Below are 17,403 nucleotides of genomic sequence, written 5' to 3'. Positions count from 1 at the left end.
TCTACGGGCGGAGATAAGCATGAGAAAATTTCATTCTTAAAAAATGAAGTACAAATAATAATGAAGGAAAAATAACTCGGAACGAAGTCTTAATACAACCAAAGGGCCAAAACTTTCACACCCTAACAAAAAGAAAATTTTCCACAAAATCTATTTAATTCTCTTGTGCATGATCGCTCTTAAAAGCAAGAAAAGAAAAAATTGTTTGCTAAATTTTTTTTCTCTTCTTTTGTGTTTAGATAGTAGTAATTGCTATGTTGTTTTCAACGTGAAAAAACCCAAATATATATCCTTTTTATGGTAGGTGATAGGCACTAAATCGTTGTGGGCTTGTTGCCATGTGCCAATAAATTGGCCAAAGAAAGAACTACGTACCTATTCGGCTGGGAGAACAAGTTTTGCTCGATTGAAGAAAAACAACACCCTGGGTTAATCTAAGATTGACAAGACGGTTATGGTTAATATTCATTTTCTAAAATTATTAACCATAATTACCTAATAAAATTTATTAACCACCTCCTCTAAACGCCTCCATATTAACAAATTAGCACATGATATTGACCATACTCTATTGTTGAACAAATTGAAAAGTCACTCACTTAATTATGTGGGTGCAGGAACAAATTAACACCAAATTACGTAAAATTATTGTGTTTTTTTTTTTCTGATTTAATTTCTAAGCACTACAGGCCACATATATATAATAATATAAAGCACTAGAGCCCTACATATTAGGTTGCAAGTCAATAATTTAATGCAAATGCAGGCTGAAATCAGCTCGCAGAATCTGTGATGGGTTCACCTGTCATGGATGGTGTTAGTCTAACAATTATAACTAAGACTATTTTTTTTTTCTTTTCTTTTATCTCTTAAAAATATAGGTATAATTGCGTATGCATGCAAACCAGTGCTTTTTGCCCTATTAAATATATTGTAATCGCACAGCTAGGATCTCTTCAATAAAGATGACCCTTTTGCGCACGCTCAGATCATATATAATATCACTTTAATTAAATATCATCATATTATGGCCCAAGCTCAGCAGGAGCCCCAGTTTGATCCCCTCATAAAACTCTTTACATTTTTTTTTCTTCTATTCAATATGGAAAAAGGGTTACGAGGGAATAAAACTCTTTACATATATTCTTGCAATGATATGTGCATGCGAAAATAAGCCAATGAAGTTCTGAAGGGGGCTCACAATTATTCCTACAAACTTTGCTACAAGTTTTCCATGCCGGCCGGGGGTAAATTTCCCTTGCAATTAACAAAGAAGCTTATGATATACAAGAGAAAATTGTCCCTTCTTTGGCTGAATCAACCATTCATTACCTGTGCCCTATAATCGTTACAAAATCCATTCACTTCAATTATAAATTGGTCTCATTATACCGACAAAAGAGGCAAGTTAGTCATTATTAATGTTGCTTAGGAATTTGTACACCTTTATTGAGATATTATTTAGATTTGGTGTTTTGGAAAATATCAATAGAATATTAATTTGTTCTTTTAAGATTCCAATTAAATCTGGAAATTACACTTATCAAAGAGAAATTGCCAAGTCCTTTCATGAAAAGACAAAAGAGAAATAAGATGATGGATCATTCTCATTGGCCCCAGAACATGAAAAACTACTAGGATCCAACAAAAGGCCAAATGAAAACAGTTAACGTTGTCTTAATTAGTTTGTGTCTATATTTGCTTTCTATGTTTGATTTAATAAAACTCAAATGGTACTATTTATTAGACTTTATAACTATATATGGACCTGTCTCCTCTTTTGTTTTTGTGTATATACCATTTTAATATATGTGTGGTTTGTAGTTTTATCAAAAAGTTACGTGGATTTTTAAAAATTATTATAATTTTATTACCTCACTTTTCAACCGTTACCAACTTACTTCTTCCATTAATTAATCTCCTGTCTAAAATGATAAGGGTCATGTTGCCACATAGACAAATAACCATGTCTTCTCCTATAAAAATTGTTCTGCGTATACAACATATTAACTCATACTTGATATGTCAACATTACTTGCAAGATCAACCTCATGAGCATACATAAATTTGACATATATTAAAAAGGAAAAAAAGAAAAGAAAAGAAGAATTCATTCTTGAGCAACAATAAATGTCATTCCCATGTCTTTCTTGTAATACTCTCGACGGGATCTCTCACGTTGCCAATAAAACGTGGGAAAGAGCCCTTAACGCCCTACGAAAAAAGAGATGGGAGCAATGGTCTATAAATGGAGAGAAGGTAGCTGCCTTAGGTACGACGCTCATTCTCCCATTTAGCCATTACCCCGCCAATTTTCTAGTCCTCTTTTTCTCTTTTCTCCTTTCATTTTCACTTTTTTATTTTATTGATTTAAGTATCGGAGGTGGTTCCTAGCTCCAACACCCCGATAAGCCTCCTTAATTATTTTTGTCTTCATTTTAGATCCTTTTCGTTGAGCATTTGAAGTGCGCAGTCATTGTATCAACCTGAATAATTTACATTTAGCTACTTTAGTAATACAACCAAATGAAATATAATTAAATTTAGAAAAATTAATAATGATGATTTAGAATGGTAATTAAATACTAAATATTGAGATAGCTAATCCATAATGAGTCATGCAATTTAGTAAACTGTTATACGACTATCAGTCATATAACTTGATGATGTGATAGTAAAATAAACTTTTAAATTAACACTCATAAAAAATAGAAAAAAAAAAAAAATCAAATGTTAATATTCACTACTATATCATCTAATTATATAACTCTATACTAATTAACGTTACTAAATCCATAATAGATCACCCATGTGTTATCTTATAGAAAGTATTAAAATACTTTCTCATGCCCAAGTAGTTTTCTTTATTTTTATTTTTTTTTTATTTTTTATTTTTTATTTTTTCCAGTTTTGCCGGCCCGTAACTCAAGCAAAAGTTCAGGCAACAAAGTTCAGACTGATTCTAATGCCCAATAATATTCGTTAACCATATTGCGACCAACTCACTTTAAACAAGATCTGTGAAAATGATGATGATATACATGATCGATCTTCATCTGTTGGTAACAAATATATTTTCACTATAATTAAAAATATTTTATTGATATCTTTGCCATGAAGGGAAAACCGATCGACCCCACTTAATTGGTTTGAAAAATAAAATAATGAAGAGATGTTGGGGGAGATTGAGTGAAGCCCCAAAGTTTTTGCAAAGGAAAGATAGCAAAATCTTACTTTTATTTGTAGTTTATACATATAACTTTTGTACCGTTGTGAGACTTTATAGATGTGGTCTGACCACTCAATGTCTCGACGAAGAAGAAAGCAAAAAGAAGGGCTTAAATGGACGTCCACTGATTCCTGTAGAAGCTAATGGAAGTTGTTTTCCGATCCCCACAAAGGAAAAAGCTTCTCAAAGTGTTGTTCACCTTTTCCGAATATTGACAGTGGAAGTGGGGTTGTTCTGGTGACGTTTGCTCCACCAGTGGCAAAACCTAGAATCCTGAAGCTAAAAGATGGATATATTTCTTTTGTATTATAATGGTTCTACTTTCTAGAACCCAAATACTATATCTATATATAATATATATATTAACCCTAATCTATATTTTCTCATCTTGGTTTTGTCCACATCCCATAGGAACGTGGCTTGTTGGCTATATATATGTTCTTCAAAAGTAAATAGCTATCACTCTTTTGCTTTCTAAAATATTTTATCAAGTCTTGTTCATGTTTGTTGGAGGGCCCAGATATCAACCGGCTCTTAAAATAATTTACTAACAAGCTCAAGGCACCTATTTCAAATTTTCATAGATCGATTGACGCACCAATTATTCAAAAAAAAATTGAGAGGTTATTAGAATACTGCTCAAATACTAACAAACCCTAAAAAGAGCTAACTAGCAAGTTCAAGACATTCATATCAAATTTTCATGATTTGATTGGCACATCAATCAATCTAAGAAAATTGAAAGGATAATGGAAGGCCTAGATACCAACCGCCCTTAGGTGGGCCCATCTATCGGAAGCCCTTGAGGGCCCACCAACCTAACGGTCCAAAGGCTCATAAGCAAAACCAACTATTTATCACAGTGGGCATCCACTAAAAGGGTCCCATTAAGCACAGTGACGAAAGAAGGGATTGGAGGGCCGGTATAGGCCAGGCCCCCCACCCCACAAAAAATTTTCTAAGGAAAAAAAATTAAAAATTAGGTAAAATAATAATAATAAAAAATAAAAAGATTAGGACCCCAACAAAGATCCTTCTTACTATAACTATTTACCTTAATGGAATTTAGTGTCACGTTTTAATCCTTGCTTTTTTATCCACATGAGTCTCGTTTTCTATGAAACTTGCGAGCAGATTTCCTCCAAGGAAAATAAAAAAAAGGTTTGATTTTGATTTTTCCAACCGCCACCTTTTTGGACAATTCAATAGGAGGACATTGACACGACAATAATGTTTCTCACCCCTCCCAAAAAAAAGCATATATAGTTTTTGTCCAAAATGAATGTGAGTTTCTGACTTTATTGGTAAAGATTTATGCATGGGGTTCAAATACCCTGGAATTCCCTAAGAAATTCAAATTTGAAATCATATTGAATTGGAGAATTTTTCATTATGTCCGAATTTGGGGGAATTTTAGTTAGAAGCTAAATTCCTAGAATTAACTTGGGGCTTCAATTTCAATATTGTTAATAGTATGGACATAAATTAGGGTTTTTAGTATGTGAACACTAAGATTGCTAATTGGATGGGTTAATTACATTCAATTCCTCATTAATTGTATTTAATTGGAGAATTTGACACAATTCTAAGCTCAATTCCTCATTGTATTTAAGTACCAGTGATTAGAAAAAGAAGAAAAAAAATAATTAAAAAAAAAGTACCAGTTCATTACATGCAAAAAAATAAAAAATAATTTCGCTTAGGCCCCGTCCCATAAAACTTCTTGGTTCCGTCCCTGATTAAGCACACCACTCCCCCTCCATTAGCTCAGCTAATTGAATTCCCATATCATGTTGCCCCTCCTACTAGATTGAGGGAATGAATCTCAGAATCTCCACATCAAGTAACAAACTCGTGATGGGAGTCCCACAAACTCTAGCGTGGGCGTCAGTATTTATATAAAAGATTAAGTGAACCTTACAAGTATGCTAAATTAACTTTATTATTATTATTATTATTATTAATTTTTTTCGTGCACTGCGCTCTCGGAAGTTTTCCTACACGGAACTAGTTAAATTGCTCGCTTTTCATCAGAGAGTGTGGCTATAAAGAATTGTAAGAATTATTGGTTAAATTGCCCGCTTTTCATCCGAGAGTGTGGCTCCAAAGAATTGTAAGAATTATTTGCGCCTATGAGGTGTTGAACCTTAAACCTTAAAAAGATGATACCTCAATACTAAGGCCTTCACCACTTGGGCAAACCCTTTGGGGTTTTAACTTTATTATTATATAACTTAACTTGAAGGTTAGAGTCGTCTCTCCAAGTCCACCTCTGACTTCTTTTCTTGGGATCAACTACCCAAAGCCCATCTACATTGGTGCCCAAAGCCCATCTCTCCTTCTACAGGTTTTTAATTGTAAGCAAAATAATCATCAAACAACAAAAACATGTAGTTTTTCTAAAAAAAAACATTTCCATATTTTACCACAAAATAAGCGGAGCTTATATAGAATTTTTCTATCATTACTTAAAAAAAAAAAAACTTTATTAACATGAATGCATGAGTGGGGACTTGTTTCTAACTAAATAATTAATTCTGAAATTTTTTGAAACTTTGGACGAAAAAAAGAAAATAAAAATACATACTCTTGTAGAGTAACAACATTAAAAGGTAGAGAGAAAACATTACTAAGGTGTCCTAGGATATATTGCAATATAAAACCCACGTACACAAGTTTTTTTTTTTTTTTTTTCAAATGATAAATATTGTAAAAATACTCTTGTTTTTTGATATTTAGATCCCTATTTTTAATTTGACGATATTAAAATTTGAGTTTTCGATCAATTTGAATATGAGGGCTCCTTCTATTTTTCTGTCAGATAATATATAAAATATGATTTTTTTGGTTCAAATTATATTTTAGAAACACCATTTCATACTGAGGGTCCGTTTGGGAGTGCGATTTTAAAAATTGTGTTTTTGAAATCGCTACTTTTTAAAATCGCATAGGTTGTTTTAAGTGAAATTGTGATTTTGGTTTAAATTCGCACTTTTTCAAATGAGCACCCCCTAGTCATTTAATAGAAATCGCAGATTTTTTCACGATTTTAAAATTTGCGTTTTTAAAATCGCAATCACAAATACTGCAAAATTGCAATTTGATTTAAAAATGCAAATTATTTTTTAAAAAATGCACTCCCAAATGGACCTTGAGTTAATAAGTGTAAGTATGATATTTATAAATTTTATTTTTTTTTGGTAAAGTCCACTTAACTCCCTCAAATTACTATCACAGTGACAATCTACCCCCTAAAATATCAATTGCGACAATGTTCTTTCAAGCTAACAAAAATTGACAATAAGCCCCCCAATACTAGCAAAATGACAAAATTACTCCTATAAAAATTTTAATAAGACAAAAATATCCCTATAATTTTTTTAAAAAAAATTAATTAATTAATTTTTTTTTTAAAAAAAAACTTTTAATTTAAAAAAAATTGAAAAATATATATTTAAAATTAAAAAATTGAAAAAAAAAAAATTTGGTGATTCCATGGGTGGAAGGGGGCGGCTCAGGCACCTAGGGTGGCCGATCCACCCTCTAGGGGAGGCACGGCCACCACTGACTCTAATAGTAAAACATTATTTAAGCCTAAAAATCAATTATTAAAGTTTACAGATATTGGTTTGTTACGTGAGTACGTAACGGAGATAAATTATAGGTTCTGAGGGAACTTAGACCTTAACTTCAAAGGGAAGCTAGATGTAGCACCCCAGATTTTTAAAGTCTTATTTTAGAGATATTAAATTTATGCTATGATTATATTAATATTCATATTAGGCAATGATATTAATTCTTGAGAAATTTATGAGAGTGGTAATTAGAGAATGGTAATTGGTGAAATAATAGGATAGTAAATGGTAAGTATAAGGATGGTAGAATAAGAAGGTAGAATAGTATAGGTAGAATGGTATAGGGTTGGTAGAATAGTATAGTGTTGGTGAAATAGTATAGGGTTGGTGAAATAGTAAAATGAGGGTATAATTGTAAATTGAAGGTAGAATAGTATAGGGTTGGTGAAATAGTATAGGGTTGGTGAAATAGTAAAATGAGGGTATAATTGTAAATTGAAGGTAGAATAGTGTTTGATTTTCTCCTATAAATAGAGCTCTTCTCCTTCAGTATTTTCACCACTCATCTCCTCTCCCATCTCTTGCATATATTCTTCCTTCTTCCGCTTTTTACTCGGTCTTTCTTCTTTCTAAGAGTGTTTACTCAGAACAGAGAGAGAAAGGGCGAGACCAAGCGCTACAAGAAAGAAAGAACACAAGAGATAGCGGACTTTAAAAATTAGTTTCAAAATATATACTAGTGGTGTTAGTCATATTGGAGCAACTAGATTCCTTCATACCACTTTTAGCTTCAGTCTAGAGGTAAGTAAATTCACTACCCCTTCTAAAATTACTTCATGTCATGCTATTTATTCATTCTTTAGTAAATTGTAAATGATTATTTTATTTATGTATTATGAAGTTATGTTGCATGCATGAAGGATTTCTAAAAGAATTATCTAGAAAGTTTCTATTTATTTAAACGCTTTCTAAATACAACAAGTTTATATTTGAAAAGGTTTTCAATTTGAGAAAAGAAAGTTGAGAAATGATGATGATTATAAGAAAGAAAAATGATGATAAACCCTCCTACATGTTGCCCTAAGATGCATCAAAAGAAGTACAAAGAAAAGTACAAGAGATGAGATAAATGTTTATGAAATAAGGGCACATGTATGGAGGAGAGTATTTTTGGCCCCAAGATAAGTAAAGATGAGAGTTCGGTACCGATACTCGGATGGAGGCGAAACCACTGAAGGAGGCTATGCCAGAAGGTGGTATTCCATCAACTAGACCGTTGAGTGCACCAAGAAAGAGTTAATTGACGGTCGGGCATGGCTGTGGCCACAGTTCAGTGCCATGGTCACAAGGACCCGCAACACTCGTGCACAGGGGTAATAGTGTACATGGGCCCTATTATGAGAAAATGATACTATATTTTCAACGATGATATGCTATGATGATTTACAAAGATTATTTATAATGATGCATTATGATGATGATTTATAAAGATGATTTACAACGATGATCTATTACTAGATGTAATAGTATGTATATGTTACGGGAGATGCAACCGTACATACAGATATTATTATGGCTAGAATTATATTTATTTGCGAAAATGATTTTCAAAACTGAGAACAAGGAGTAAAACTATTTATGGTTGTGGATTTTACTTGCTGGGCCCCTTTGGGCTCATTCAGTTTTATTTCTTGTTTTCAGGTAGAAAGGATGCTGGAATAGGAGGCCGGAATGGGGTGGGAATAATTATTAATTTTCAAAGTCTTTTCATATAAGTTATTGTAATGATATGATATTCAGCAATTAAAGTTTAATGTTTTCTAATTTCGCTTGTAATAAAATCTCTTGAATAATGTTTTATACATTTTTTTGTATCCTTTAAAATCAAGTACTCTGATAGACCTTATAGATCTTTGCAATAACTTTTGTTGTAAAAGAAGAAAAGTGGCAAACTCAGCCTTAACGGGCTGGGGATGTTACACTAGACCTTTTAAATTTTGAAAAAAACTTAAAAAACTATTTTCAAACTCAAGGTTTAGAATTAATTTTCTAATCCTTTTCATTAATGAGCTTGATGTCTTTAAATAGACAATTACAATGCATAGTAAAATAAATGACTAATTAGAATAAACTACTAATAATACGTGTCCTTAATATTTAAATTATACTAACTAATACTTATTTATAATATTTAAATTAACTAATGATATCTATATAAATAACATATTATCCTAAAGTATTTTAAATCTAAAATACCTCTATTATTATACCCTTGACATGGTTCAACGTCCTAAAAAAGTTAAGGAAAAGACGCTTTCTCGTTCTCGTTCTCCTTCTCCGATCTCGTTTTCTGCCGTAGACTAAAAAGGTCCAACCAGCTCCTTCCCTGTACCTCTCCGGAGGAACACCCCACCCCACCCATTCCCCTAGATCAAAAATTCGTTATCCCAATTCTACCCTTTAAACCCTCCACTAAGTTTACCAATCCAGCCATGTTGATGCTCATCAACTGTTCCAGCTGCCGCACGCAGTTGCAGCTCCCGCCGGGACAGCAGTCCATCTGCTGCCCTTTTTTTTTTTTTTTTTTTTTTCAAAATTGCTTTTTATTTATTTTTTATAAATTTTAGTATTTTTTTTATTTTAATAAGGATAATTTTGTCATTTTGCTAGCATTGTGGGGCTTATTGTCAATTTTTTGTAATTTGAGTGGACATTATGCACTTGATAGTTTGAGGAGAGATTGTCAATATGGTGATAATTTGATTGGGTTAAGTGGAATTCACCATTTTTTTTTAATTTAAAAAAAAAAAAGAATTAAGAGTTAAATACTAAATACTCTCTAGGGTTTTGTTGTTTTATTTTTTCTCCTTAAGGTTTGATTTTTATCACAGGAGGTTCCTGTGGTTTTGATAATAGACCAAATTAATCATTTTGTCAGTTGACTGTTAGTTGACTTAACGGAAGTCCAGGTGAACCAATCAAATGTTGAGTCGTGGCACCAACTTAATTTTTTAAAAATTAAAAAAAAAAAAAAAAATTGGGGTGGCCCGTGGCCATTTGAGCCACCCCCATCCGGCCAGATGGGGGTGGCCTTGGCCATTTGAGTCACCCCCATTTTTTTTTTTTGTTTTTTTTTTTTTTGAAAAATAAATAAATTAAAAGAAATTTAAGTAGGTGTTACGTGTCAACATTTGATTGGTCAACGTAGAATTTTGTTAAGTCAATTAAGGACTAATTTGGTCTATTATCAAAACCACATCCTGTGATAAAAATCAAACCTTAGGAGAAAAAAAAAAAAAATCAACGAAATCCCATGAGATATTTAGTATTTAACCCGAGAATTAAATGTACTAACTAGAAGAATGATATTTATGAAAATAATTGTTTTTTTAAAGACAAAATAAATTTCCATGTTTTTTAACCCGTATAAAAAAAGTGGCCTCCTTGCTATGCTTTCTCAGCTCAGGCGACCCGCAAACAGTTTGTATCAGACGAAATGGGAAGATGAAAAACGCCAGAATACCGACAATCAAACCATCAGTTTTCTCAACACCCCAGAACCACAAACTCCCGGCCACACCAAACCAGACTTTCCCGGCAACACAAGACTCTCTCTCTCACCCAACTGCCACAGCTCTCTCCTCTGCTCTGCAACACTACATCAACTCAGATAACCCTTCCCATGGCCAAAAGATACATTCCCATATTCTCAAAACTGGGTTCAGGCCTGGTACCAATATCTCAATCAAACTCATTATATTGAACTTGAAATGTCGCTGTCTGAAATATGCACGCCAAGCGTTTGATGAATTACCTAAAAAAACTCTCTCTGCTTATAATTATTTGATTGGTGGGTACCTCAAACATGGGCAGGTTCAAGAATCACTTCGTTTGGTTCGTAGGCTGGTTATGTCTGGTGAGAAGCCTGATGGGTATACGTTTTCTATGATTTTAAAGGCATCAACTTGTGGTTGTAATGTGCCTTTGCCAGTCAGTTTAGGAAGACTGGTACATGCCCAGATACTGAAATCTGATATTGAGCCGGATGATGTTCTTTATACGGCACTTGTTGACTCGTATATTAAGAATGGGAAGGTTGGTTATGCAAGGACTGTGTTTGATATGATGTTGGAAAAGAATGTGATATGCTCAACGTCCATGATTTCTGGGTACATGAATCAAGGCTCTGTTGATGATGCTGAAGATATATTCAGGAAGACAGTGGAAAAAGATGTCGTGGTATATAATGCAATGATTGAAGGTTACAGCAAATCAATTAAGTATGCTAGGAGATCACTTGGGGTTTATGTTGACATGCAACGATGGAACTTTCGGCCTAGTATCTCTACATTTGCTAGTCTGATTGGGGCTTGCTCTGTGTTGACTACATTTGAAATAGGCCAACAAGTCCAAAGTCAACTTATGAAGACTGAATATTTCACTGACATTAAGCTGGGAAGTGCTCTCTTAGACATGTACTCTAAATGCGGACGAATAGAGGACGCAAGAAGAGTTTTCGACCACATGCCTGAAAAGAATGTATTTTCATGGACTTCCATGATTGATGGATATGGGAAGAATGGATATCCGGATGAAGCACTTGAGCTCTTTGGCAAGATGAAAATGGAATACCGCATTGAACCTAATTATGTTACATTCCTTGGTGCTCTATCGGCTTGTGGACATGCTGGGCTTGTTGGGAAAGGCCAGGAGATCTTTGATAGTATGGAGAGAGATTACTCAATGAAACCGAAGATGGAGCATTATGCTTGCATGGTTGATCTCTTAGGACGTGCAGGGAGTTTAAAGCAAGCATGGGAGTTTATAATAGGGATGCCCGAGAAGCCCAATTCTGATGTTTGGGCAGCCCTGCTTAGTTCTTGTAGGCTGCATGGTGATGTGGAGGTTGCAAGCATAGCTGCCAATGAACTTTTTAAGTTGAACGCTAATGATCGGCCTGGGGCATATGTTGCACTATCCAATACTTTGGCAGCTGCTGGGAAATGGGACGGTGTAAGTGATCTTAGGGAGATAATGAAGGCAAAAGGGGTATCCAAAGATACTGCCTGCAGTTGGGTTGAGTCTAATAATGCTTTATAAGTTTTCATGTTGAGCGGAAGATAAACCTTAACTGACATTTTTTTTATGAGGGAGATAATCTGTTTCGACTCCTTTGTGCAATATAATTCAGATTCACATAAGCCATCTCTTAGAAGTCATTCTTTTTCAAGGATTGTCAAGTCTTGTTGTGTTCCTATGATCTTATTTAGATCTGAATTATATTGTGCAATTTTCTTCAAAGCAACTGGCTACACTGAATGAACATTCATTCTTCATTGTCGACATGTTTTCCATGTGTGATTTTGGAACCTTTGGCTACGAGTGGAGACAATAATTGTTCGCAAGATAAACACAGACAGATAGCAAGGTTTGGGATGTTCTCTCTGGAAAGATTCTATAGAAGGCCTAAAGGGCTCACTTCAACCATTTTCTCTGGAGGGCAGATGGCTAGATTCATCCACTTTCTCCAAGGTTGGATATAATCAGGACTTCAAGTTTATAAATGCAGTTTTGAAATCCGTGGGAGGGGCTTCAAAGACAGGCGTCTTAGGTCTTTAACCTGATGGACAAATATGAGGTCAAACAGGGGTTATTATTAATTATATTCGTTCTATTAATGCAGGGCAAATGAAGTAAGTTCTCTTACCACTTCACTCCTGATGTATGGCCAATGTCTTGAGAATTTTAGGAGAGCAAGAGGCTGAACTCAAAGGCAAAAGCATTTCAATACCAAGTTGCTCATCGTTCACGAGATGGAGATATCTGTTATGGTGGAACTATAATTTGGAATTTGTGGTATTACTTTTAAACCACTTCCAGTTTATACACTTGAGCATGATTTGGTGGTCGATAGTTAAAATATCTAGTGACATGAAGGGGTTTGAGCTTATTTGAGATTGTGTTAAGGAGCTTAAAAAATGCTTTTAGTACATAAAAAGTTTATGAAACTTTTGTCTATCTCAATGTGAGACCAACTTTCTAGAATGTTACATTCTTTTCGTGCAAGATCTTGATATCATTGTCAATCCGTGTAATGCAGTGTTGTAGTATTATATGGTGTTACTAGGTCGCTTTGATACTATTTCTAACTACTCATATGCATGTTGTATCACTTTAAAAAGACTAATCAAAATACAATTAGAATTCTCTAGAAAAAAAGGGGAAAAAAAAAAAATTGTCGCACGGAGAACGGGCAACAAGGGTAGAAAAGGAGGGAAAAGTCGAAGCTACTATATCATTCCTAAGCATTCACGTGAAGAGGATTTTGACTTAAGAGATAAAGAACTCTCACGTAAGAGAGAGGAGTGAGTTTCTCTCTCTAACAAAAAGGGAAAAAGAAAAGGCAAATGCATCTTGAGCATCTCCGGCAGCCGATAGCTATTTTAGCCACTCAAAATCAAGTTTTTTAGTTTAACTGCTACTTTTTCACAATGAACTCCATCAGACAATCTATTTTACAATCTACTTTATTTAAATATTGTTTTTTTTAATATATTTTTTATTATAGATAGAGGAGAGAGGGAGAGAGAGGAGAAAGAAAGAATAAAAAATGTTTAGAATGTGCTATAGTGAACTTTCAAATATGAAAGTTTACTGTAGCAAATTTTATGAAAATTGTTACTCTAGAAGGTTTGCTGGAGCACCAAAATTGCTAAATTTAATTTAATAGTTAGTTTAAAAGTCCTGCTAGAGATGCATAAATTGGGAACTAGCTAGGATTCCTGTTATGATGAAATGCAAATTGATATTACTTGATAAATATCATTGAGCCACGTAGGAGATCGTCTTCATACACTCAACTAAGGGGGGTTTTCGCTGAGACATACTAAACATCATTCTCTCAACCATTTTTTAACTATCTCTTTTTACAAATCTAGTAGATCCACTATTGAATTTATAGATTCATGTAGATCTCACAAAAATTTAATGATAGATTCACCCATTCGCCATATGGAGATGATTCAGATAATAATTTTTATCATTTCTCGGTTTTTGCCTGCATTGAACTCAATTATCATGAAATTAAAACATTGTTAATCTTAATTCTAATTCAATGGTTCCAACGCAAAATGCATACAATCAAGGCATCCCAATACATTTTCCCTTTCGCTTCTTCTTCAAGAAACATGTCAACGTATGATGTAATACAAATTTAATGGCATAACATGATTGGAGTTTCATAAATAATTGTTAAAAATGATACTAAAAAGAAATAAAAGAAAATCAAAGGCAGGAAGGGTCGTTAGTCATAGAAAGAGACCGAGGATGACGTGGGCATTTGGTACTGGTCGAGGTCGTTCAACCGTTCGTTTCTAAGACAGGCTTTGAGTATACGCCAGCACATGTTGAATTTCTTAATACCCAATTACTTGTTCTCTCCGTCCATAGTATTGAATTTTTCTGCTTCTTCAAATTGTGAAGAAGAAAGCAACAGAGGAGGAAGAAATTAAGCAAGAAGGAAGAAGAGAGAGAGAGCTATGTGCTGCTGCTGCTGTGAGGATTGTGAATGCAGGCCTCTGGGATTTCTGCTGGGCCTGCCCTTCGCCTTCCTCGCCCTCCTCATCTCCATCGTCGGCATCGTCATCTGGATAGTCGGGTTAGTCGGCCGGATCCTCCTCTCTTTCTCTGTGTTTGGGTTGATGATTAATTTAATTTCTTTTGGGATTTTTTTTTTTTTTTTGATGAAGAATTTGTGTGTTTGTGATGGGTGCAGATTGGCGTTGACTTGCATATGCCCATGCTGCCTCTGCGCGACGGTAATAGTGGAGTTCGCGCTGGCGTTGATTAAGGCTCCCATTCGGGTCATGAAGTGGTTCACATCCAAGATCCCTTGTTAGAATTTAAATTGAATTTAGAGCTTCTTAATCAATACAATTTTATTTAGAAAAATGTTTAGGGTCAATAAATTCTTCATATTTTGTCCATATTCTCTTACAAATTCAATAGATCAACTATTAAATTTGTGGGGTCTATCATTCACTTATGTAGAGTCCACATACGTAACTCCACAAATATAGTGGTCGATTTGTAAAATGTAAAATTTATTTAAATTTTGATTCATCTTTGAATGGTGGTCATGTACTTACACTTCTCATATTTAGTCATTGGAATTTTGATGCAGTTGACTTTAGAGAGACTTGTGACTTTTATTCATTTTCACCCATCTTGATTACTATAATTAATTTCACCCCTTCTTAATTTAACATGATGTTGAGAGAACTTATATAAGACTTATTTGTGTTTTTAAGGGATAGTTCAATCGACTGTGAACCACTAATTTGAATATCTTTTTTCTCTTCTCTTGTGTGGATATGTCAAAATATATATATATATATATATAAGAGTTATTTGCACGAGTGTTAATTGCTGGAAATCCAGTCTCTCAGGGCTCTTTTCTTGTCTTTCTAGTGTATATATATATATATATATAGTTCTTTTATTAATGCAATATATCATATATGTGGGTTTGAATATTTTGATTTGAGAAAATGGTCATTTTTTTTTTTTTTTTAAAAAAAAAAATTTTATTGGTATTGGGCCATTGCCATGCTGATCAATCCATCTTCATCCCCTCACCACCAATCAAAAATGAAGATTTTGTGGGTTTGATTGATTTTTTTTGTGTTCTATTCAATATGGCAAAGGGATGGACGCAGACACGCTGCCAAACAGTAAACTCTTTATATTTTGTTTTCTATCTCTTTTCTTTTTTTACTCTTCAATAACTCATGTAGTCTAAGATAATCCTAACAAATGGTATAAGAGTTGTTGGTTGAAACAACTGGTATTAGAAAGATTTAGAAATTTGGATGTGAAGTTTTCTAGCTAAAATTTAACTAAAAAAATGGCTAGTTCAACGGGAACGTTCTAAAAAGAACTAGTACAAAAGATATACAACTCTTATATGGAATTATAGATCAACTTGATTCACCATGAAACTCAAGTTATTCCCATCACTCTTGTTTATTAATAGATCAAAAACACGTGGTTTATGATTTCTATAGCACGTACCTAGAACTTGAGAGAATATATAAATGATGAACATATCTCACATGTATGGTATTTTCCTCAAGTTCTTGCAAGCATTTCATCAATGGAAGAGCTTGCGTCTCTCATCTCCCTCATAATAACATTCTAGCTTGTTTTCTCTGTGAAATATTGCTCAATAATGCTTTAAAGCATGTTTGAGATTGCATTTAAAAAAAAAATAGGGGTTTTAAGTCAAAAAACGCTTTTTGGCAAAAACTTCATTTTTAAATTTTTGCCAAAAGTGCGTTTTGACAATTTTTAGGCTTTTGGAACCTTTAAAAGCGTTTTCAATTTTTTTTTACCAAATGAATACTTTTTTCTTCAAACGGATTTTTTGAGTGTTAAAATCTACTTTTAGGCCCTTCAAACGCCCATCCAAACAGTCTCTTAGTCATTTAGAAAAAAAATAAGTGTATGAGTTCGTGAGAGAAAAATGATTTGCATAGTACTCCTGAAAAAACTTAGAAAAAAATGCTAGACTTACAAGCAAATTACAAAAAAACTTTTACAACATGATGTGACACAATATGATTTAGTTTCTCAAAAGTTAAATTTATCTAATTTCCAATTATGTTGTAAAGGTTTTTTTGTAAAATTTGTTTTTAAGCTTAGCGTTCCTAAAAAAAACTTAAGGACCTGTTTGGCAAAGGCTTTCGGCCATTTCATTGTAGGAGAAATTGATTGATGTTGAAAAAAGTAAGAATGTTAGGTATAGAAAAGTGAAAATTTTTGTTTTGCAGTAATTTTTTATTTAAATAATAGTAAAAAGTAATTGATGTGACTCCCGAATATGGGAATCCTCATGCTTATTTGTATTATCTCCATTTGTGTTCCATCCATGCCCTGATGGGATGGGCGGTTAAGTTATGACTCTCGATTGAATTACGTGGCATTCGAATGGACTTGTAAGAGCACTAGCAGCTTCCCAACCATTTTCCCTCAATTTAGAGAATAAAACTACTTTTTGATTCCCTATAAAAAAACACTTCATAATAGATTCTCTTATTTTTCCCTATATGAATTAACTACTATTTCTTTTTATCATTACAACCAATGAGAAAGGAGAGAGAATTGTTGGGACATATGAAGGAGGAGTGAGGAGAGAAAATCATTTTTTTATAATTTAATAATGCATTAGGCATCTACAGTTATTGGGAAATACTGTAGATGCCTTTTGATATTGGTTATATTTAGGGCTTCTGATGTTGGTGTTTTTTTTTGTAATTTTTTTAAAATTTTCTCTAAACATAAGAAAGTGAATGAGTTATAAGAAGTTTGTCGCTAGTTCTAATGCTTGACTTTGAAAAGAGGAGCTGAACGGTCTTCCAACAGAACATAGATTTGTTTTAAGGTCTTGTTTGGACGATGTTTTGAACGCAATTCAAAACAAGGCATTTTTTACTATGTGTCGAACATTGTTCTTGGGTGTACGATTGTTAAGATACCATTTAGACACGTATTGGTCGTGCTTCAGATGATGCAATTTGGAATTGAAATTCTATATGTTAT

At 33.5% G+C, this 17,403-nt stretch overlaps 2 protein-coding genes across 2 annotated transcripts; both read left to right on the top strand.

Annotated features, from left to right (window-relative positions):
• The first annotated feature begins 10,250 nt into the window (after positions 1–10,250).
• LOC132171249 (Tetratricopeptide repeat (TPR)-like superfamily protein) lies at positions 10,251–12,865 on the top strand. The gene is made up of 2 exons (XM_059582518.2): positions 10,251–12,336; positions 12,488–12,865. Exon 1 carries the CDS (start codon positions 10,309–10,311, stop codon positions 11,902–11,904), a length of 1,596 nt encoding a protein of 531 aa, XP_059438501.2. The 5' UTR covers positions 10,251–10,308; the 3' UTR covers positions 11,905–12,336; positions 12,488–12,865.
• A 1,345-nt stretch (positions 12,866–14,210) lies between these two features.
• LOC132172369 (signaling peptide TAXIMIN 1) lies at positions 14,211–14,995 on the top strand. The gene is made up of 2 exons (XM_059583855.2): positions 14,211–14,461; positions 14,579–14,995. The coding sequence occupies exons 1-2, from the start codon at positions 14,343–14,345 to the stop codon at positions 14,700–14,702; spliced, it is 243 nt and encodes an 80-aa protein (XP_059439838.1). The 5' UTR covers positions 14,211–14,342; the 3' UTR covers positions 14,703–14,995.
• The last annotated feature ends 2,408 nt before the right edge of the window (positions 14,996–17,403 follow it).

The sequence above is a fragment of the Corylus avellana genome, chromosome 1 (genome assembly GCF_965113065.1).
Source record: "Corylus avellana chromosome 1, dhCorAvel1.hap1.2, whole genome shotgun sequence".
Taxonomy (NCBI): Eukaryota; Viridiplantae; Streptophyta; class Magnoliopsida; order Fagales; family Betulaceae; genus Corylus; species Corylus avellana.
Note: the sequence above shows the minus strand (reverse complement) of the source record. Positions and strands in the feature narration are given on the sequence as shown.